Source organism: Curcuma longa, chromosome 1, assembly GCF_044706935.1.
Source record: "Curcuma longa cultivar G26 ecotype Majalengka, Jawa Barat chromosome 1, ITB_CL_G26_1.1, whole genome shotgun sequence".
NCBI lineage: Eukaryota > Viridiplantae > Streptophyta > Magnoliopsida > Zingiberales > Zingiberaceae > Curcuma > Curcuma longa.
Window position 1 is genome coordinate 17,626,887 of NC_133861.1, and position 22,508 is coordinate 17,649,394.

The window sequence follows — 22,508 nt, forward strand, 5'->3', positions numbered from 1 at the left end:
CCGTGTCGTGTCGGTGGTAAACGGACAATCTCGTCCGTTCAAATCTGTTTCTTGGATAGTTGGATATGATCCGTGCCCTCGATTGCAGGAAGTAGGGCTGTAGGGGTTCAATAAGGCATTCAGGTTGTCATCGGAGGACTCGATTGAGCGAGGAGCGGAGAGGGAAAGATGGATCCGCAATTGGTAGAGGTCACGCAGCTCTTCGAGCGATTCAAGGCTGCATTTGTTAGGAAAGATTTTGGCTCCTGCAACAATCTTCTTTCCCAGCTGAAGGTACTCGCCTCTTTCAAAGATTTAAACGACTCGGTTCGAGAATTTTGTTGTCTTTAATTGCTTTCCCTATACCTGGAGGGTTAGGGTAGATCGTCGCAATTTCTAATACTTCTTGAGTAGAGCAAGTTTTTAAAAAAATTATTATTACAAGTGCTTTTTAGGGTTTGGATGTAGCAGATAAAATCTAGATACTTAAACAATTGGGTTCGTTTTGTACCCCAGTTGTAATTTCAGAAGTAATTACTTTGAAAAGTAAACCTGGGAAAATCGGCGCTGAACTGTAAACTGTGGATTTTAGTGAAGTTACGCCTGTAATAGTGGCGTAAAAGAAAAAAAAAAGAATCATAGTATAATTCCATTGATATGTATTATAAAAGGGTGCTTTTGTGATATTTGCTGGCGTTAAGAGTTACCGAGCATATTAGGTTTGTTTCAAGTTTAGAAAGTCCAGATAGGTCAAAAGATTACACAGCAACAATAACCAATTATGTAGGTTCCAAATTTTTGGAGTTGGCTATGTACGTCTAAAATCTTCATATAACTACTCTATGCAAGCCTATATCACTAGTGATTTCTTGATTTTAATTATGTCAAATAAATTATATCTTAGTGTAACGTTACCCCACCCTCCCCCTCCCTCCCTCCTTTCCCTAATCTTGATATATAATTGTTTCAGAGGTCAAAGTATGATAGCTAGAATTATTTGTCTCTAATAATATGTATTCTTCCTAATCATTCAGAGCTGTTTTTCAAATCTGTTTCAATTAAAACCCTCATACCAAGTGTCCCCTGTGAATAAAAATTGGAATTGTAAAATCAATTAACTTTTCTGGTTTGGAAGATTCATTTTTCCATGCACGTGAAGCTAACAAGTAAAAGAGCAATTATCTGATTTCCATGCTATGTACTGTGTGATGGAAAAAGTCACTGCATCTATGTTGTAGGACTGCATGCTTTTTAATTGTTATATTTGGGCAAAAACTATTTTCGCCAAACTAATGTAACATACATATACTAGTTTTCCTTATTTCAAGTTTGACTCAGATAAATGTGCATGCCATTGCAGGCAATATACAGAATAATTGGAATATGAATGATAAATCAATGATTGTAATTACTCTTCGTGTTCCTAAAGTTCTTTCTACATGGAAGATATTAGGACAAGATATAGAGGCAACAATGAAGTTTGTTCTTTATATTCAAGTTTAATTGCATGATTTTTTTATCCTTTCTCTTTTTTGATCAAATAAAATTACTTAAATGAGGGTTAGTTTACATTGTTTAAAGTTCAAACATGCTGTTTATATTGTAATGCTTCAGAGTGGAATAAAAAAGCTGGCTAGTTGAAGGGATAATGACCTTTTTCTGGATCTCTTTATCTTCTAATATATGTTTATATTTTGCAGGTTCTATTGACAAAGTTTCCTAGCTTGCCACCAACGTTCCAACAAACACCAAAGGCTGCCCAGGAGTTGACAATTGCAAGTAATATTCACTCAAAAATCTAAATTTCTTTAGCTATTATTTTTTTCATAATTAATTATATGCAATAGTTGAAAAGAATAGTTAAAATAGACTTATACGGAACATGTTGGTCTATGCTACAATACGAGTTGCACTTTTATTTGAAGCAGGAATTTTTATCCTTAGTGATTTACTCGAATAATTTACAAGAGATGCTATACATTTTATTATAAGGAATTAATTTAGACAATTCTCAACATGTCTAAGGATTGTCACATAAGCTTCAATTAGTTATCATGAATCAATAGCATGTCCATGTTGATCCTTGTTACTAGTGCTGTCAGACACTAACATTGCAAAATAGTGCAACAGCTGACAATCAAGACTACATGGAATAGTACCATCTACAAGCACTTGCTGTATAAGGTTACGATCAATAAAATTATAAAGTTGCAACCATTGGCCATATCACCAAAAATTGGGCAAGACATCAGAAATTTTACATTTCCAACTTCATATAGCATTATTATTATGCATTGGAATTGATAATAAGAAAATATAAGTTGATAAACAGCTGGGGTTGTTTCTCTCCGAATTGTTAATTTCCTAATCCTGAGTCCCATTACTCCTAACTCCCTAACTAAATCAAGTAAATGACAAGAAGTTCTATCATTTTCATAATGTCGTCTATTTGTCATATGTTAGTAAATTGAGGGCTGACAATGTCTTCATTAATTATTATTATTATTAATGCAAACCAGTATGGTTAACCAAAAATTGGATCTATTGGTATAGACATAGATACCAGCTAGTATGTGTTAAGGCAGTTGCACATGGTGTCTCCATCAAATCTATATGATGAAGACTGTAGTCTCCTTCCTCAACTCCATGTAGGTGGAGATTAGGTATACAAAAATGAAGCTGTTAGTGTTGGGTCTACCTTCATTAACCTAAGAGTTAGAAAGATCACCTTTTTCAAAGTCCTTGATGATTTTCTAACTTAATTACGTGTATCCATATAGCCAATTAGTTAGTGCATTAGTTCTGGTTGTGTAGTTTGATATAAAATACAATGACGCTAGTTGCTCTGAATAAGATAATTGGATATTTTGGTAAAATCTCTGATGCTTGTTTACTGCTTTAGAATAGAAGATATGATAGCTTTCACCATTTTATCAAGTTATGTCGTTTGTTCTTGTTTCTATCACTTCTTTCTTGATGCAGCTTTTTCTTAGTACCTCTACATTTCTTGTATGCTGAGTTGACTATTATAACTTTTTTAACCTGATACAAATCACTGCCATATCCTCCACAATATTAATTGTTGCTATTTGAGGGATTTCAGGAGAGATTTATGAACAGGCTGTTCTCTTGAGTGTGAAAACTGAAGATCAAGATGCCTTTGAAAGAGACTTCTTCCAACTCAAACCTTATTATACTGATACTTGGTATGTCCAATCAAATTTACTCTCATGCTAAGTTTACAATTGTACCAATACCCTGTTTGAGGTTTACTGGTTTTGGTGAGCCATATTATTTTTATTAAACATGATCTAAATCAATTAGATAATAGTCTGTTAAAGTATTGTTATGATTATGCCGCACCCATTAGGTGAAAATTCAGATATATTGTCGTATGCATTTTATGCTCAAGGCGCATTTATCATGGATTGACATATTATCTTAATAAGCTTGCAATTAGCCTGTCTGTTAATTAAAATCTTGGTGCATCTTTATTCATTAGTTTGATTTTTTTTTAAGCAATCATTGCTCTGTTCACTTGATTAATTTTTTCCCCCTTTCAAATAGTGGTATGATACCACCATCTCCCCAGGAGTACCCAATATTGGGTCTTAACCTTCTGAGGCTGCTTGTGCAAAATAGAATAGCAGAATTCCACACTGAACTAGAACTTCTTCCTCAAAATGCTTTGGAGAACTCTTGCATCAAGCATGCGGTGGAGCTGGAACAATCATTCATGGAAGGTGCTTATAATCGTGTCTTGAGTGCAAGACAGTCTGTGCCACATGATACTTATGTTTATTTCATGGATCTACTTGCAAAAACAGTCAGGTAAAATATACAGTACGTATTTTTTATACTTGAATTATGTAAGATTCTTTTAAACAAGTTCACAACCCCTACTTGTATTCAGAGATGAGATTGCTGGCTGCAGCGAAAAGGCTTATGATTATTTGTCCATTAATGATGCCAAAAAGATTCTGATGTTTTCATCTGACCAAGAACTTTCTGATTATGTCTCAGAGGTACTTAACTTCTTCCATTTACTTACATACCACTCAGGAGTGCCTTTACTTTCTAGTTTAGCAAGTAACTAGTAAAAAAAAATCCCTTTGTTTTCTCCTAATATAAGGGTTTCTTTTTTCGCCATCCCCGTCAGTGTTTATAAGTTCTATTTGGAAAAGAAAATATGAATGAGGTCGGAAACTGATGTTCTTCAACTCATTGCTTGAGATAGACTATCTTTTTCTATATGAGCTTGCAGAAACTAATCTACTTGAGCTTGCAGAAAGCCAGTTTTGTCATCTCATTCTTGTTACTGTGGTTTTCTTTGTTAATGATACTGACAATTATGTAATGAAGCTTCTCTTAATGCAGTATGATTCTTCACTTCACCTAAAATCTGTAATCCTATCCTGATTTTCTTTCCACTTTACAACAAGAAAAACAAAACAGTGTTAATTCTGACTATTTATGTCAGCAACTTTGCTTTCCACTCTAAAATTGTCATCTAGTCATCCTAGTTCACATTTCCTTAATAGTTGTATCATGGTTTTGCACATAATAAACTTGTCTAAATTTATTTAAAATTGTAGCTGATTCATCCAGTGTCGTCCCTACAAGTCTCCTGTATGATGTGCTCAGCTCACTCATTTTCCAAGATATATCTTGACATCTGACAAATCATTTGTTATTACTGTGATACTGTTGGAATGTATATCTGTCATCCATGCTTTCATCCATGTGCAGGAACACCCAGAATGGGAAATCAATGATGGTTGTGTTTTCTTTCAAAAGGCTAAAGAATCTCAACCTTGCAAGGAAATACCAGCACTGCAACTTATCAACCAGACATTAAGTTATGCTAGGGAGTTGGAGCGCATCGTCTAATAACTTTTGTTGTTTTTTTTCTGTTTCCCACTGGAGGGTTTATACTCTAAAAGCACGGGATTTATCGACACAGTGCATTGCACCTTCTATTTGTTTTCATCTCCGTTGATGGATGAGAAGATTGATCTTATTTGCACTTAAAGCTCAAAACTCTGGCATTGCTTTTATTCTAATTTGATCTTGGAAATTCAGGTAGATGCAAGAAAGCCTCCGGTCCAATTAATAGCACATTTAGAGTTTCTTTGTGATTGAAATTTAGCGCGCTGGAAATTACTTAAAATCATTTGGTTGCCTTACTAAATTAACACTGTATGCTTTTGGTTGCTTGTTTTGCAGTAACATTAGTGGTATCGTCTGATAACAATCTCGGTCAATTGTTATACTGTTTACTTTTTCAATGGGTTTGACTTGTACTATACTGTTGGGTCACTAATTTTTTAACGACAATGTTCGAGGGCAAGCAAACAGAAGATTAAGATGGAAACAGTCTATATATACTTGGCGTATGTGTTATGAGTAGGGATGTGAAAAAAAAGTAATCAATTTACCAACTTGAATGAAAAAAATGGATTGAATCAATACGCTGAATTAATTGTCTGGCCAGTTTAGAACAGATATGAAACTCAGATTAGAAGAAAAAAATTAAAATTTTGTTGATTATGTTTGATTTTCCGATGAATGTATGTATGTATGTTAATTTTTGGCTCCTCTTGGGTGGATCGAGTGGGTCGGACAGTATATGAGCAGGAAAAATAGATGAGACAAGTGGGACTGAGACAAACTGGGCTTGATGCATGACTTGAGTGGGCAGAGGAATTGGTGAACTGAATAGACTAAATGACTCAAACTGCAGCAAAAGTCATACGCTAATTCTGTGCAACTCATGCTGTTGGCCCGTCATATAAAGAAAATCGAAACAGACTTCCACGCGGACTCCCGTAGATCCCCTTCATGAGGGCATTTGAGGATGAAAGAGGCTATAATTTTACAATTCCTGACGAAGACAACGATGCGGGGTGACCTGGTGTGATCAAGAAAAGAAAGATGGAAATGACAGTAAAGGAAGAGAGGAAACAAGGGAAGTGAGTCAATTTTTTCTCTCAAAGGAAACAAGTGATTGCAATGATTTTTCGCATATTTTATTCACCCCTACTTATTTTATTTCCTTTTGCCCCTAAGAAACACAGCCCAAGTGAAACTACACCTGCTTGAGGCAATTTTCCTTGAAAATGCAAGTAAGAATCACTTTCCCAATGACTTCAGAAGCAATATTGAACCGGTAACAGAAAATAAATAGCAAGCAAAATGCTTCTTGGATTTGCGAGATACCACTGGGGACAGCACATCCAACATCTTTGCATTTCAATCACTATAGATTTTCCAATATATATACACACACACACACACACAGCAGCAGCTATATTCTGTACATATTTATCTCCTTAATGGCATCAATTTGCAAGATGAACACCCTGAACAAAAACAAAATATACAGTAGCTGGCATGCTTCTCCATCTGTGATAAACTAGAATCTTGTATAGGCTTTTTGAATCTTAGTTCTCAAATCAGACATGCCCTTGCAAGCATTGGCCATCCATTCTCAATCTCGTTAAAGTGTGTTAGTAACTGAGAAGCTGGTGAGCTTTAATGTGGAAATTGGCTCATAGTACCAAGATTACTCGCCAGTTGCCAAGAGATTCATTCTCCACAATTGTTTACAGGCAACAAGATAAAATAAGTGTGATTCTTGTGTGGGTCTCTTGTATTACAGAATGACAGCAAGTGAACCTCTTCCCACAAAAAACATGTAATTATAACTTGTCCTGCCTATTTCACCACAAAACATTCAGGAATTACGATGTGAATATTTAATAAATGTAATAAAAATCATCACAAAAGGCTGATCATTTGTATGTTGGAAAGCTGGCTTACTTCCTGATCAAGTTGCTTAGGTTCTTTTTCTGATTGACTACAACAGCTGAAAAAGAGAGATCATTTTGTTTCCGTGGGGCATTCAAGTGAACTTGCTTATCATTAATTTCATCATTGGAACTCTCAGATATTGAACTGAGGATCTGGACTGCCAAGCTGCCACCTAAAAATGAAATAGGACATTTCAGAAGGCCAAGCAAGGAAGAGAAGAAAATGTAATGCCTTAGAAAATATACAAATATAGTTCAAAAGATTCAGGACAATTTCCTTTCCAACCATAGAAACAGTAGGCATTAGAGAATCTAAGATGAGATATGTTATTCACATGAAATGTTCAAAAATAATCATGAAGATATCATCTTAAAATTTTCCAGCTTTCTTCCAGCATATGGTTCAAAAAGGTATATTTCATAATAATGTGGTTCAACATACAAATCTCTCCAACAGTGAGAGGTGGAATACATACATAATACAAGAGACGCTCCAATCCATTCAGTACTTCCCCACCTCTCTCCCAGCAAAAACCATGCAAAAGCAGCACCCCACACTGGTTCCAACCCATATACTATTGCAGTTTCAGTTGCTGATACATCATTCATAGCATTCATCTGAAGGAATTAAATCCTTTAATCAATTTTTTTCTCTATATCAAATTTTAAAATGGAAATCTTAATTTATAACTATAACTAAAGAAAAAAAAACAATACCAACCTCTGCCCATAAGCATAAACCAGTGGAGAATACACCTGTATACAATGTTGGTATCCATGGGAGTGAACTCATCTGATCCCACATATTCGACCATGTCCATGATTCTAAATTTTCTTGATGCACATTGCCAAATATATTTTTCAGCATGAACCAGATAACTGTCGATAAAGCCACAGTGCAGACCTAGATAATGAACACCAAGTTTAGTTTGTGACTCCATGAAATGGTTCGAAGAAAGACCAACCTCATAGCCAAGGAGTGCCATAATTTTCTCTTTTCTTGTAGATCTTGTTATGTGCTCAGTCCTCAGCATATGGATCCCAAAGAAGATTGCACTTAATAAGTTCAAGATATCACCAACCTTTTGAAACAAAAGGGGCCATTAGACAGAAAACAATATCAAGCACCCATCTTGAGTATGCTACTTAGTTGTCCTATTTTTTAAAAAAAGAGTAGCACAGTGCACGAAACTCCCGCCAATGCGGGGTTCCAAGGAAGGGTTTATTGTATGTAACCTTACCCTATTTTGTAAGAAGCTATTTTTGAGACTTGAATCCGTGACCTCTAGGTCACACGGCAACAACTTTACCTCTAGACCACATGACAACAACTTTCAATTGTCCTATTTTGATAAATATAAATGCTATCAAGCAAATCAAATTAACTAGATAGACCATCTAGATCAATTCATCAGTAAATGCATGAAAAAGAAAGATGACATGGTATTAATTTTAGATTTGGAAAAAACATGAACCCATACACAGGGAGGTGTGCCACCAAATTCGAGCAATCCCACCCCGATGAGAGATACAATTGCTCCAAACCATATAAACGGAGGAATCCGTGCTCCAAGCATTCCATCCACAAAGGGAACAATGACCACCTGTTCATCATAAAGTACTTTTAAGAGATTCTTTCTAGCCTATATTGATCTTTAATTGATATCAGTTGAGAAAATTAAGTGTGTGAAGTAACAAGCAACATAGCATTACTTACAGTGAAAGCAGAGATGAAAGATGCATGTCCAGCTTCAGAAGTTAGTAACCCAAGAGCTTGACTAAGGTAGCCACAGCTTACCCAAAATCCAAGTTCTGTCCCAGCAGATCTAATATGACCATCCCTCCAATCTCTGAGGACAAATGGTAGGAAGGGAATGGCTGTGACAGAAAAGCGCACCATATTAAAGAATGATGGCTCCATAACTGCTTCAACTTCTTTGAGGACTGGAATATCACTGGCTGAAAATAGTTGATTTTAAATTCTGTTAATTAGTCTCTAACCATAGCCATTAATTAATATAACACTATTAGAGAACTATGTTGCATAGAACTCTGAAAATCTCATTCGATCAAGCAATTTTGACAATAGCAAATTGTTGCTTATTTAGAACATAAGTACAGACCACGATTGAATATATTTATATATAGATAGATCAGAGTGCACAAAAAGTTAATGTATCAGAGATGTAAATTTTAAGGGGGGGTATATATATATATATATATATATATATATATATATATATATATATATATATATATATATATATATATATATATCAGAGTGCACAAAAAATTAATCTAGCAGAGATCGAAATTCTAAAAGAGACTCGAAATTATTAGAAAGTATTAAGAAAACATTAGTTAACGTAATGAAGGAAGGTGTTAGAACACCCATGAAAGCCCCTGAGGCCTGCATTGGTTTGAGTTTAGAATACTGTCAGATTAAGCCAACAATTTTTAAAGAAAACTGCCTCTAATATATTGCCCTCAAGATTATAGTTGGTGTCTACAAATTCTTATCCAGGAACCTAATCACATTATTCACATAAAAAAGGCATTCTCATCTATGTTGCTCCCAACAAAAAGTCTTACTACCTGGAAAATTATCACTATCAGGAGAGTATCACAGATAAAACATAGTCACTACGAAATTGGGAGCACTGAGATGTGTACCATAGATGACAGTGAGGACGTTGAGCAGGATGATGCTCCTGACCTTCTTGGAAGTAAAGAAAATTCTCGACCACAACCGACGCTTACTAGAGGACTTGGAGCGCAACCTAAACCTCGGCCTCCGACTAAGAGGAGTGAATCTCTCGTCTTCGACGAAGACGAACCTAACTGGCTCCTTCTTATCCACAGTGCTGTTCTCAAGCTCATCAGTAATAGGAAAAGAAACCTCGGCAGGACCAACCGAAGATTGCTGACGAGAAAAAGAATCTCCATTCAACGAACACCTAGCGACTCGATCTCTTCTCCTCGCTTTGTAGATCGAGAAGGAACAGGTGGAGGAAACAGTGGAAGTGGTGAGATGCGAGATCATAGAGGTCTTAGAAGACCAAATCCACCTGGAGGAGGAAGCGGCGGAGTGCATCGCCTCGATCCTCCGGCAAAAGGCTTGAAGGTGTTCGCCGGGAGTCGGAGAGGGGAAAAACAGAAGCAGGGGAGGGAGAGGGAGATTCCTCCCCAGATTTATTTATTTATTTTTATTTTAACACGTGAATGGGTCCCATTGGGAGAACCAGCCGTGTCAACTGTCAATTGGACAGCTTATTTTATAAATAAATATCTTAAATAAAAAAGAATTAAATAAGATTAACAAATAAATAAATTTAAAATTTGATAATAATTTTTAAGATTCGGAGGCCCTTCCAATTCACATGATTTATTTTTTAACAAGGTATTTAATTTATTAAAATGTTAGTTTCGTTGTTTAAAAGACGAAATGTACTTCCAGGTAATTTAAATTCCTCAAACAAATAATATAGAAAGAACACGCTTTTAAGTATTTCTATGTTCTCACAAAATCATTAATAATTTGTGGACGCTCGTTTATTATTTTTTATTGTTTCTTCGAAATTCTTATTTGGTCTTCGGCTGAGCAACGTAAACTCAGTTTGGTAAGCTTTTAAGCGCCGGGAAAGGTTCGGCATTTGTGAAATTATTTGTTTAGAATTGCCAATCTAGTTAGATGCGAAGCTGGTCTTCGGCTGATCCATCACCACATCCGGCCACGTCGACGTGTCAACATATCAGTTGTGGTAAGCTTTTAAACGACCGGGAAAGGTTCGGCATTTGATTTTTGATTGGCTTTCTATTGGACGGAATGGACCGGCAAGCTGTAGGGTGCAATTAAGAAGTGCGTGATGGAAGGTTTGCCATTATCTTTTAGTTAGATGTTATATAAGTATCTAAAAGGAACCCTATCCAATAATAAGAGTTATATACAACTACTAAACACATGTTTTATTATTAGCTGTTTTTTTTTTTGATAATATAGATGTTATTAAATAAATTTGAAATATAATTTATATATATTTAGAAGTTAATTTTTAAAATATTCATCTTTACTAATATTCGAATATTGATCTTTTTTATTTATTTCTTTTGAATACGTTTAATCATAAAGCCCATTTTGGATGATTTGAATTAAGTTATTTTTTTTACCTTTTCATAAATGGTCGTGAGATCGAATGCTAAATGCTATTTTTTTTATAGAAAAAGAATTAAGTTGTTTGATATAGGGCTGTTAAGGTGGCAGATTTTAATTTTTTTTTTCAGAAGAATTAAGTTGTTTGATGAAATAATGGAGAATAATTTGTTTTATGAAAAAATAAGAGGGCATAATTTGGATATTTTGAACGATCAGAATACCCAGATTCAACATTTTCCAACATGGAGGGCTTAATTGGTAATTGCCGTCTGTTTGCTCGCGAATCTTAAAGCATTGTTCGGGCAGATCATGCACGGGAGGCGGGTATTGCCAATCGTAGCCGTTTACTTTCGTTGTTTTAGGGCTTCAGCCTTTTTTATACCGGCGAGAAGAATTCGCCGTCCCCTCCTCCGCTTCTCGCCGTCTCTAAAGCTACCGGCTCCTGATCCGCTCAGCTCGCCAACCGGAGGTGCCTCTTTCAGCTCTTCTGTCCTAGTTTCTGATTTATTCATTTATCTTTATTCTACTTCGAAACCGTGGATCGATTTGTTTTCCTATCATGTTGAAGAAAATTTGTGTTTTGTTGATTATTTAGTAGTCATGTTTTTTCCTGAATTAAGTTTTTATTTTTATTTAAAAAAAATTGCTTTATTTACGAAACGCTTGTTGCTACGGGCGCCTCGATTTCTCCATGGATCTTAAGATCTGAGCCATTTTACGAGGAATTGGTTACCCATTCCCACTGGAGGTCCAGGTAACCTAGATTGGTATGATTTAGCAGATCTTGCTACTCCACGACGATAAGGATGTGCATCTGGATGTCGATTCTATGATCAACGTGTGTAAATTGCCTTATTTCGTTCCTCTTTTGGATTGATGACAATGTGCTGAGGTAAGGTCCTTAGTGGACTAGGAAGGCGATTATTATGGAGATGAAGCTATAACTAGAATATTCTTGATGTGTGGGCTTCGTGGCAAGGTCTGAACCTGTGTGCCTCAATGATTCTGAAGAAAAAATGGTTTTGAATGAACCAAGCCGTGATCTCATCCCAAGGTGGCAGATTGAGAGGGTGGATCCACGAAGCTCTTGACCTGCAAAGCCAACACCGGGGTGGGTCCAACAAGGGCATTTAGACGCTCAAATATGGTAGAGAGGAGTTGGTAAAACTCAGAAGAAAAGTGTTATCCGAGTTCAGCTACTGTCACCCTTGGCATTGGACTTACCAAGATATTCATAAGATGCAGAAGCATTGCTGCAGAGTCATGGGATGTTAGCCATCTTCCCTGCTTGTTGGTATGTACAGGGGAGCAGCCCTCTGATCTTCATCAACCTTAGCCTTAAATATGAGGTGACTGGTTGAATTAAATGCAGGGTGACCTATCATATTCAATGCACCAAGCATTTGGAGTTCCAACTTGTGGATAATCGCCATTTGTACATCCATCAACACATGGGAGGATGCTAAGGCTGTTGGGTCTTGTGTTGAAGTAATCATCTGGGAACCTCAGTGGAGTTCCAAGTTTGGCCTAGGAGTTAGGATTTCAGCTGAAAAGGGACATGATTGAGGTCCCTTAGTTGCGTTCGTAAACATAGTTGAGGTTCCTTAATTGATGTCAAGAAATAGCAAATAAGTGTGCATTTTTTTTATTTTTTAAGAATGTATTTCCAAGAGAGAGTGTTGTCATACACAAGTAGTTATTGCAAATTTTACATAGGCCTGCCACCTGAGCTATGCTTTGGAATTCTTTGTACCAAGAAATAGATCGTGCGCATTCTACATGAAGGATAACTTGTATTTGATCATTTACTTTGATATTGAAACCTAGCATAGATGTCAAGAAATAGCAAATGTCCCGAATATAAGTGTGGATCCATTTTTTGTATTAAAGAGTGTGTCTCCAAGATTTGAGAACAGGATGGAAGAAATTGCCAGAACGTAAACTGGAAAGTGTTATATCACTCTGCAGAAGGTGGGCTCTCTACTGCTTCATAGTACCAAAATCTTAATGATCTATCTAATGGTGAATGTGGTAATTGTCAATAAAAAATATGTGGAAAATGATGAAAAAGTCAAATAATCAGAGTAGATTTATGAAACAAAATAGATTGACTTGCTTGAAATAAATTACCCAGACCAATGAGGTGTCCTTCCTATATTATACCAACCCTTCCAGGCTTAGAATGGTTTGGATTCCTTATCTAATATTCTCTACACCAACACTTGTACAACCAAACAGTAAATATAAGTATTCAGAGTTGGCACTAGTAAAGCTTGGTAATCTTGATCCGGTGAAATAGGAATGCGATATACTTATTCTACAAAATAAATGGCTAGGAAACTTTACTGCCAATAACCAGTTAATTTGGCTCATAGTATTCTTTGTTCCCCAAAGGTAGGGTGCTTATTAAAGATCTTTTTGTTCTTTTGGCGATCTAATAATTTTGATAGTAGGGAGAATCACTTTATGCTTGTAATGATATGTGTGCATGCGTGTGTGTATGTATCACCAAAGTGTCATGTGGATTGATTCAATCTGTCTAGTATATTGTGGTCACTGGAAGGGTGCAAACACCATTTTTCCTGTGTGGGTACCGTCTTCAATCTGATTGGTGGTATCAAAAGAAATGTTTTTTAAGGAAATCACCAAATAACAGTCTTGACAATGTTATTTTGGTGTCACTGGGAGATTTCAAGTTCAAACACCATCTTTGTGCTTTGATACAATTTTAAATCTGATTGATGGTATCTGAAAAGAGTCTTTTTCAGGAAAGAACCACGTATCTGTCTTGACATTATTATCTTGGTAATTGGGAGGGTTCAGACACCATCCTCCTCCTTCTAATAGGTGGTATCTGGAAAAAATATATGTTACTAGAAAAGAACCAAGTAGCACTCTTGCCACTATAATCTTGCTATTTCAATAAACTTTCAATTTTGTTTTCAATTTTTCTTCTTATTTACTGTGCCAATTTTTTTTTTCAAGATTTTTCAGAAGTTTAAAATGTTACATGATCACTGTTTTGCTAGAAATTGATGTTGCATTTCCCCAAAATCAGTCTTGGTTAGGTTGTGATCATAAGGTTGCTTGCAATAGGACCTGAGATTGGTGGATTGGAGTTAGAGAACAACCTTCTGACTTTTGCCTTGGAACTCATTATTTCATGAGATCCTGACCCTCAGAATATTTAGACTTACCATTAAATCATGATAATTCCCTGTTCCCTAAATTTTTTACTGCACGTTACTTGTTATTATGATTGTAATGTGTGGTGTGTTGCCGCCTCTTTTAATTGGTATGGGTCAGAAAGACCACACTAAATCAATGCAGTGTGCCTTATGAGAGTTGCAGTTGTAGGTGCAGTAATTCTTATGGTCCCATGGTTACGTTGTCAGATTGCTACAAGTTAAGATGTAATATTTACCCTCCTACCTGGATAATGACCTTTATCTTTCTTGCAGATGATTGACGATCAAGACTTGGGATTCTTTGCCAATTTTCTTGGCATCTTTATATTTGTTTTGGTAATTGCTTATCACTATGTAATGGCAGACCCAAAGTATGAAGGAAACTAGTGCTTTGAGGTAAAGGTTCAATTTCCTTGCCATCGCTGCTGTCGTTGTTTTTGTAATCATTTATCAATATGTAAAGGCAAACCGAAACGTGAAGGAAACTAGTGCTAGAGGTAATGGTGTTTTAAGACTTACTAGTATTTCTATGGGGCATGTATTTACATGACAGTCTTCACAAGGATGATTTATATTTTGCTATGGTTATAAATGTCTTTTTAAGACAACCTTGCAAGAATTTGTCATCTGCTTCATAATGTTTCTCAAGCTTTTTGTCGCCTTTAGATCATTACTCTATGAATACTTATCTTGTCAGCATCAACAATAATAATTTGTCATTTACATGTTTAGCATCATGTAAAGCACATGAAGTATGATGCATAGAAACATGTCAAGAAACCTTCGATGACACCTTTAACCCCCCCACTGCACATTATCTCCTAATTGTGCATGCTTGTCGTTTCCCCGCAGCTTCATGATCCTGCAAGTAAAGTCGGTCTTGTTGAACCAGTTTCATCATTCCCGCATGCACAATACCTTGATGCAAGTATCCACACTTTCTGTGCTATAATTTGCCAAAGTCTCATTCAAATGAAGTGATTTATATATATATAAACCCGCTTTCATTGGCTTAATCCTCATAATTTTAATCCAAACAATGTTTCTATGTCCTGACATGTGTTTCATATCTATCTAGGCACTAGTGCTATGGTTCTTTCTCCTTTCAAGTTTGAAACTTTAGTTGGGCTGGTATTAGTAAATTAATTAATGGTTTTGTTTGATTTTCAAACCACTCTTCTTGATATAGTTATTATCATGAATTATTAAACTGTATCCTATATCCTATTGCTTGTCCTTATTCTTAGCATTTTCTTAAGCACAGGGTCGCACTTTTCTTTGCTGCTCTTGATTCTTGAAATAATCGAATTCTACTTCCAAAATATTGGTCCATGTCAACAGAGTTAGCATCTGATAAGATGCTCCAAAACATTGGGCACCAAGAAGATGCAGTCCCTGAATCATTATTGCCTCCCCAATGCCAACAAAAGTTTTACCTCCCAGTCAATTTTATGAAGCAAGACATGGCTGCTTCGCTCTATTCACAACAGAGCTACTCGATAGCTTTGCCTAACTAGCTTTTATGCTACACGTATATTAAGGCTTTATTTAATAGTTAAAGAAATTTTTTAAAAAAAAATGTTGTATCATTCTTTAATAGATTTAAATATGTTAAATAGTTAATTTTAAATATTTTGTTTTGTTTATTTTATTCTATTTTATTTTATTTTAAAAATAAGACAACTTTTAATTTTTTTTAAAAAAAAATCAAACAATTATGCACGAAGAAATTTACCTCGTCCAATAAAACACTAAATAACAATCTCGCCTCGAGCCGCTGCCTAATCCAAAACATAATTTGAAGAGTTAACAATAATCCTTGAAAACAATAATATTTTTTTCATCGAATTTGAAGAGTTCTATCAGCAATTTGAATAGAGAAACGAAAGAGTTAATTGCATTAACTACCTTGAAAGCATTGATATTGTACTCATGGTTTTAAAATTGAGTTCGACACCCCAAACTTTTAATCCCACTCAAATGGCTTTGTAAAAAACACAAAATTAAGCAATCTAACATTTAACTCAATCAATCAGCTGGTTTCAGATCTCTCTCCTCCGTCACTTCACGCCTTGCCTTTGGTTGATGTTGTATGAATTTTCTTCTTCTTCTTCTTCTTTTTTTACTCTTGCTCCTTCCTTAGATCGATCGCTTTGTTGATAATGCCCTCTTTTGTGCTTTTGTTTTTCTTCCAAAATTTCATCTCCTTAGTTTGGCATCAGTTTATCCTTCTGATCGTGTCACTAGTTTTGTTTGTCAACAATCTAACCTATCAAAACTTCTAAGGTCCAAATTAATTGGGGAAAACAAAGAAACAGTATGGACCAAAATGAAACTAATCCCACATAAACATCAATTGTGGTGGTAGTCATTCGACTCGGTGGGGTTGCACTACTCCAGGCATTACGCATAGTAGCATGGATTCCCATTCCTCACGCCTTCCTAAGTTTCTTACAAAGTAAGGCATGCAATGCATGCACCAATTCCATTCCTTTTTGCTTTCTTCCTCCCTTTCCATGGCGACCAAGAAAGGTGCATGGTGCATGGTGCATGGTGCATGGTGATGGTGGGTGCATTTAATTTTCCTACTCTTTTTCCCCCTTTTCTTGTAAAAGAAAATAATAATAATAATAATAATAATAATAATAATAATAAGATGTGGTGTCTCTGTTGGAGAATCCACAAACCATGCTTGCAAAGCTTGAAGGAGTGTGCGTCCTTTGTTTGCGTGCACATTGAGGGCCCTTCCTTCAAGTCTCCTCCATTATGAATCCTTCAACCACACAGAGGGAAAAAGGTCCCGAGCTCGCCTGCTTTTGTGGCTCATGTCCTTCCCTAATTAGGTCAACTATTGAATTTTTTTACAAACTTGTTCCTCTTGTATGAAAAAGCAGATTGTCAATGTTTGTACTGGGGTTGACTTGGTATAATACCAATCCAAATGAACCAGCCGTCAATCTGAAGTTTTCTAAACTGTCGATCCTCCACACGACACATGTTCCTTGACCTATAACGAGATTTCCCCATGCCACCTATATTAACCCCACACTAACCATGATTAGCATGGCCTTAATTATGCCACAAAACCCCCCTTTATTCGGTACCCTTTACCTAAAGCAACAAAAGAACTACCCTAAACCCTAATATAATATAATCCTCATCCCTTAACCCAAAAGTAGGGTGCATATACCCGATGCTACTTAAAGAGTGGACCTCAAGGGAGCCCTTCCCTTAATCCCTCTTTCCTTTTGTTCCCTCAACCCTAAGCAAAGGCAGCATGACCCCGAAAGAAGACTTAAAGCTACTTTGTCCAATCCTTGAGGGATTAAACAAACTGTGAGCAAATCTTTCACCTCGAGACCTCAAGATTTGGTATCATTCATAGCATGCTCTCTTTAGCATCACTTGCTCTGTGTACACATCTTTTGTTATATATATAATATATGGCATTAAATAACGACGTTTGTGTATTTTAAAGGTTTGACTCGTGGCGAGTCTTCATTTGCTCACGGGGAACGAATTTCTCAAATTCAGAATATTTTTTAAAGGTTCTAGAATATAATAATCTGATGCAACATTATCGTAGAATATTTTTCTCTAATAAATACGCATTAAAAGGAGGGAAAAAAATCTTTTATCAAAATATAATGTGAAACTAAATCACATTATGTTCGAAATTTTACAAAATGTAATAAAAATTGGAAGGCTAAAATTATATAATTTGGTAAGGGGCAATTTTGCAATACAACAAAATGGCGAGGGTAAATGAGAAACTATGTCGTTCAAACTATGGTTCGTTGCAGCAAACTCAACGCGAGTCAACATATTCTTTGACAGCGTCGCATTTATGAAGCATTATGACCTCGAAGGGCAAAAAAGAATCGAGAACTACATCGTAGTACAATTAAAGTACTAGTATATTGGCGCAACCAGTGAGGGCATTTTAGTCCGAAGGGTTCCATAAAGAGCCACGCCTCTGGACTTGTTTCCCTCGTGATCGCTCGGCGTCCAAGAAGGAAAGATTCGTCCTCTCCCTCCCTCGCGATCGTTGCCTCGCTCGCTCGTGCTCTCCCTTCCAGCGCGTGCGATTCGGTCTTTTTGGTGTTCGGCATCGACGTGGAGGGGTAAGATCTGTGGTGTTCCCCGAGGAATTGTGTTTTTCGTTGGGCTACTTGAAGTTATCTCGTTTGTGGTTCTTGAATCAGTTTTCATCTGATAGGCGATTTTTGAAGTCTTGGGATTTGGTTTTTCTATGATAATGTATCATGCTTAAGATCGAGTCTTTTATTCTCATTTTTCTTGGCATGATATGTCTTGTTGCTTTGATTTGGGAGCTTCTAGTTTTCCACTTTCTTTCTCTTTGAGGGGGTTCTCCCTTTGCGCACATTGAAGTTAGAACTCTTCGCAGTAGCTCATACTACAAATCAACTTAGACTTCGGTTTCATTCCGGCAATTGCTTTCGGTGGAGATCTTTGTATGTAACTTGACGAGTCGCAGGAGCGCACATTTGTTACCTGGCGGCTGCTTCTAAGGTTATCTAGGTTCGACTGCATCTGTCGGGGTTTTTTTTTTTTTTGTAAAAAAGAATTTGTCAAATATTATCGGTTATATTGCTAGATTATGGAGGTTCAGTTGCAAGTTTTCACCTTTTTTTTTTTCCCTTTTGAAGTTTTCGTTTACTTTTAGAAGAATTGATAACTCACTGTACTGTAGGACAGCCAATCTCAAGTTTGGCCTTTGATATGGATTTTGTTGTTGCAGGAATTCCAAGATGTGAGAGGTGGAAAATTAAATTTTGGTGGTAAACGATTTAGAACAGTATGCGGAGGCTGAGTCTATCTGTTGATGTTTACCGCAGAGTGATTTCTTTGAATTTGTATTGTAGGGTGATTCTGTAACTCATTTCTTCCTCCCATGGTTCTTTACTTTTCTCTCCTTTCTGGTTCTGGTATTAAAACTCCCTTTCTTTGGAATGCTCTCTTGAATTGGTTCTACTTTTCTGGTTCAGGCTCAAAGCCCTCTTTTATTTGAGATAGCAGCAACTCCAAGGTTTTCTATTGCCTTGCGCTCCTCAGCTCCTCTTCCATCTTAATCTGTACTTTGCTTGTTTAGGTATCGTTTGTGTTTCGTTCATCTTGATTTCTTTGTGATTTGTTGGTTTATTGGACTGGTTCGTATGTTAGAGGAAAGGATTGTAGGAATGGTGTGTCAAGCAGCAACAAGAACCGCATTCCGAGCTTTGAAACATGAGAATGGAATCGCCGGTAGCACCACTATAATCATTAGGGTCATCGCTTGTTTCCAACCATTGCAAGATTGCCAGGTAAAATTGAAAACCCGTCATGGCCTGCTGTGGTATTGAGAATTCACTGGTTTGACTAATTTATTCATTTTCAACAGGCTGAATACTTCCGCCACCTCCTGAAGCCTGTTACGTAAATTATTCTCTCGCTTGCAGTTTATCTTCAATCAAAATCTTGGTTTTCTTATCTTCTTCTTTTGGTAGAGGTGCGGGAATAATTTGGAATTACCATTTGCCTGAGGTAAAACATGAGTTTTTATTCGTTTCTGATCCATCTTGTCTATCATAGTTAATTCATGGATCTATTTAAATCAACTTATACTTGCTCTCAGGTGATTGATTTGGGCATTTGTTGATGGACCAAGAAAATAATCCCCCCATCAATTCGCAGTGCCCACCTTGGCAATTTAGCAACATGGTATCTACTAGAAATAATACACAATTTGCTACCATGCCTCAGGATTCCATTTCAATGCTCTCCTCTGCATATGTTAATCCATCTGCTAGTCTCTTTCCAGTAACTTCTGCGATACCTTTCCCTGGTTTCTACACCTATGCTTATATTCAGAAGACATCACCTCTGATTCCTCCTCCGATTTCATCTCATGGAGTTCTTGAATTGGATAACTCAAATAAAAGGTACTTAGCTTTTGATCAGATGAGGGATGGAAGGAGCTTCATCTTTAACTCAGCTAGTGTCCCTGATCCATGCATAGACTCTGTGAACCCAGGTTTTGACCTGCAGGGAAATACTGTAACTAGTGTAGCCAATGGGCATGGAGCTGATGAGATGCGCGAAGACACAGAAGAAATTGATGCACTGTTATACTCAGAATCCGACTTCAATAATGGCGATGAAGAAACCAGCACAGAACATTCTCCAGCTGAGCCTGAGGTAGTGGAGAGAACCTTTTCTGAGGTAGCTAGCTCTATTCTTCCGGCAAAGCGGAGGAGAATTGATGTGGATGATGAATTCGATGTATCACTGATCAATACTGCTAGCTCACAAGTACTCCATTGCCCTGATATACTTGCAGATCACAGGAACAAACAGGATGATAACAACTCTGCATCTAGCTGCTTTAAAGCAGTATATCCTGATCAGAATGAAGAGAACAGGCTATTCAAAAGAGCTAAAATTCAGGAAACACTCGGGATACTGAGAAAGATCATCCCTGGTGGGAATTGCAAGGATGCAATTACAGTCCTGGATGAGGCCATCAACTATCTCAATTCGCTTAAGCTGAAGGCTCAATTGTTGGAAAGTTTTCCTTAGCATCGATATCTATATGAGCGTTTACCCTTCACATTAGTTGCAGCAATACTGGCAGTACCACTTTGATGGAGCTACGTCCCTTGGTGCTATGAGAAAGAGAGCAGAGTTAAGTGCTTTTACCTGCAAAATTCTACCGACTGAAAATGCGAATCAAAACTCTGGAGGTTGGAAAGAAGTTTGGGTTTTGATGGTGGGGTGCAGGATATGATGCTCCACTAAACCATGGCTGTGCTTTAATGTTTGTTTGTGTGAGGGGAGGATTCCAAATTGTTGCAAAGCTTATTTTGACCAAAAGGAAATGATGGGTTATGCTAGGAGTGCGCGTGTGGGATGGGTCTACAGAAGGCATGGGCCTACAGAAGGCAGGCCTCCACGCACAAGTTATGTTGTGTGGTGATTGTAACTTTATCTCAGTCAGTGTGCTGGTTCAGACAGGAGAATAGAAACGCAGTGAAAGAATGATGTCTGGTTATGCAGTGCGACTTTAATGATTTTCTGTGAGTTATTGGCGATATATATTTTTTTTAATGGTAAAAGTTGATACTCTCATCCTGAGAGCCTCTTCAGTATTGATCCAAACTATTTGAAAAAGGTAAATCACGGAGACTTTCGTCTTGGCTCGATGGCCTACTGAATGAGTTGATGAGGTAACAGACGGAGTATTCCTTCTCCTTTTGTTGAAATGATGGAGGCAGGTTCACTCATTATTTACCTTCTCCGGGTCATTGTTGGAATATTTTAGAAGAAAAGGTATTTGGTTGGATGATGACTTGGATAAGGATGTGTGGTCCGCTGATTGGTTCCTTTTTCACAAGTGGATGTCGCTGTCCTGTTGGAAGGTCTGGTTCTGGTTCGGCTAGTTATACGGCAAATTTCTGAGTGCTCTGGGAAATGACTTTATGAGGGCGTGGTCCTTTTTTCCCCCTTTGTGGTCATGGTCGACTGTCTCGACCTATGAGCGTTTCTACCAGACTTGAAGTAATCATGCCACATATTCTGGCCGTTGCCGCTCACCAGCTTTGGCAGTCATCAGCTCGGGCTGTTGCCAGCTCTTTCTTTCACGTGAACTTTCTGTTGGCATCTCCCTGGATGGAGAGATGTATTGGCCTTCGCTCATTTACGGTCATGGGTCTTTGCATATCGTTTGTTGCATGATAATTGCTATCAAGGAAAAGAACGGTTTGTGACTTTGAGTTTGTATCGAACCTTTAGCAAAAGCATTATGTACTTCAGCCCTTAATTACTGATTCTTCATGCTTCCTGCGATGGCAACTATTTGTAGTTTATGTTCTGCTTGAATTGTGAATTATGGGATCCTTCCTACAAGGTCTTTATTATAATGTAATTTCCGTAAAATACTTCACGTAATTAATATCTTGGCTAATTTTGTTCCTGCGTGCAAGTTTTGAGGAGTATTTCTGGAAATAAATTTGTTTTTTTATTTAAATATATTTCAATACATTAATTTATCAATAAAAAAGTAATATATATTTAAACATGTGTTAAAGAATGTTTTATTCTCAATAAAACATTCAAGCTTTATAAATAAATTTTAAAAATGAATAGATTTAAACATCATCAAACTTGGGCTTCAGAGTTGACTGACTGGTAGCTTGATTTTCATTCTCTTCAATTTTCTTTAGCATGAAAAAACATGTGATAACAGCCTGGGTTTTTCGTCAGCTACACGACTTTGCCAACGCATTAGTTAATTTAATTTAATTAAACGAAGTTAATTATCTTATTGGTAGTAAAAGGGGAGGCCAATTGTCTGATTGAGTTGAGGTGGGGTGGCAT

The 22,508-nt window shown here is 36.9% G+C and overlaps 3 protein-coding genes and 1 pseudogene across 3 annotated transcripts; 3 read left to right on the top strand and 1 right to left on the bottom strand.

The window, feature by feature from the left end:
• Positions 1–116: 116 nt before the first annotated feature.
• LOC141836358 (26S proteasome non-ATPase regulatory subunit 8 homolog A-like) lies at positions 117–5,019 on the top strand. The gene is made up of 6 exons (XM_074723831.1): positions 117–273; positions 1,680–1,758; positions 3,083–3,185; positions 3,547–3,810; positions 3,893–4,004; positions 4,729–5,019. The coding sequence occupies exons 1-6, from the start codon at positions 169–171 to the stop codon at positions 4,867–4,869; spliced, it is 804 nt and encodes a 267-aa protein (XP_074579932.1). The 5' UTR covers positions 117–168; the 3' UTR covers positions 4,870–5,019.
• Positions 5,020–6,195: 1,176 nt separating this feature from the next.
• LOC141835782 (uncharacterized) lies at positions 6,196–9,941 on the bottom strand. The gene is made up of 8 exons (XM_074723155.1): positions 9,465–9,941; positions 8,509–8,750; positions 8,273–8,395; positions 7,757–7,873; positions 7,513–7,695; positions 7,268–7,409; positions 6,802–6,964; positions 6,196–6,696 (listed from the first exon to the last, which is right to left on the bottom strand). Exons 1-8 carry the CDS (start codon positions 9,883–9,885, stop codon positions 6,681–6,683), a joined length of 1,407 nt encoding a protein of 468 aa, XP_074579256.1. The 5' UTR covers positions 9,886–9,941; the 3' UTR covers positions 6,196–6,680.
• Positions 9,942–14,405: 4,464 nt separating this feature from the next.
• LOC141811739 (dolichyl-diphosphooligosaccharide--protein glycosyltransferase subunit 4A) lies at positions 14,406–14,863 on the top strand. Its single transcript, XM_074699793.1, has one exon. The coding sequence runs from the start codon at positions 14,406–14,408 to the stop codon at positions 14,517–14,519; it is 114 nt and encodes a 37-aa protein (XP_074555894.1). The 3' UTR covers positions 14,520–14,863.
• A 3,290-nt stretch (positions 14,864–18,153) lies between these two features.
• On the top strand, positions 18,154–21,951 carry LOC141813963 (transcription factor SAC51-like; annotated as a pseudogene).
• Positions 21,952–22,508: the final 557 nt, after the last annotated feature.

Excerpts from the sequence above, each read along its gene's own strand:
- LOC141836358 (XM_074723831.1), top strand. The coding sequence starts at position 169 with ATGGATCCGCAATTGGTAGAGGTCACGCAGCTCTTCGAGCGATTCAAG. Across the intron at positions 274-1,679 it reads ATCTTCTTTCCCAGCTGAAG|GTTCTATTGACAAAGTTTCC; the intron begins GTACTCGCCTCT and ends TATATTTTGCAG. Across the intron at positions 3,186-3,546 it reads CCTTATTATACTGATACTTG|TGGTATGATACCACCATCTC; the intron begins GTATGTCCAATC and ends CCTTTCAAATAG.
- LOC141835782 (XM_074723155.1), bottom strand. The coding sequence starts at position 9,885 with ATGCACTCCGCCGCTTCCTCCTCCAGGTGGATTTGGTCTTCTAAGACC. Across the intron at positions 8,396-8,508 it reads CTTTCATCTCTGCTTTCACT|GTGGTCATTGTTCCCTTTGT; the intron begins GTAAGTAATGCT and ends TATGATGAACAG. Across the intron at positions 7,410-7,512 it reads GTTTATGCTTATGGGCAGAG|ATGAATGCTATGAATGATGT; the intron begins GTTGGTATTGTT and ends TAATTCCTTCAG.
- LOC141811739 (XM_074699793.1), top strand. The coding sequence starts at position 14,406 with ATGATTGACGATCAAGACTTGGGATTCTTTGCCAATTTTCTTGGCATC.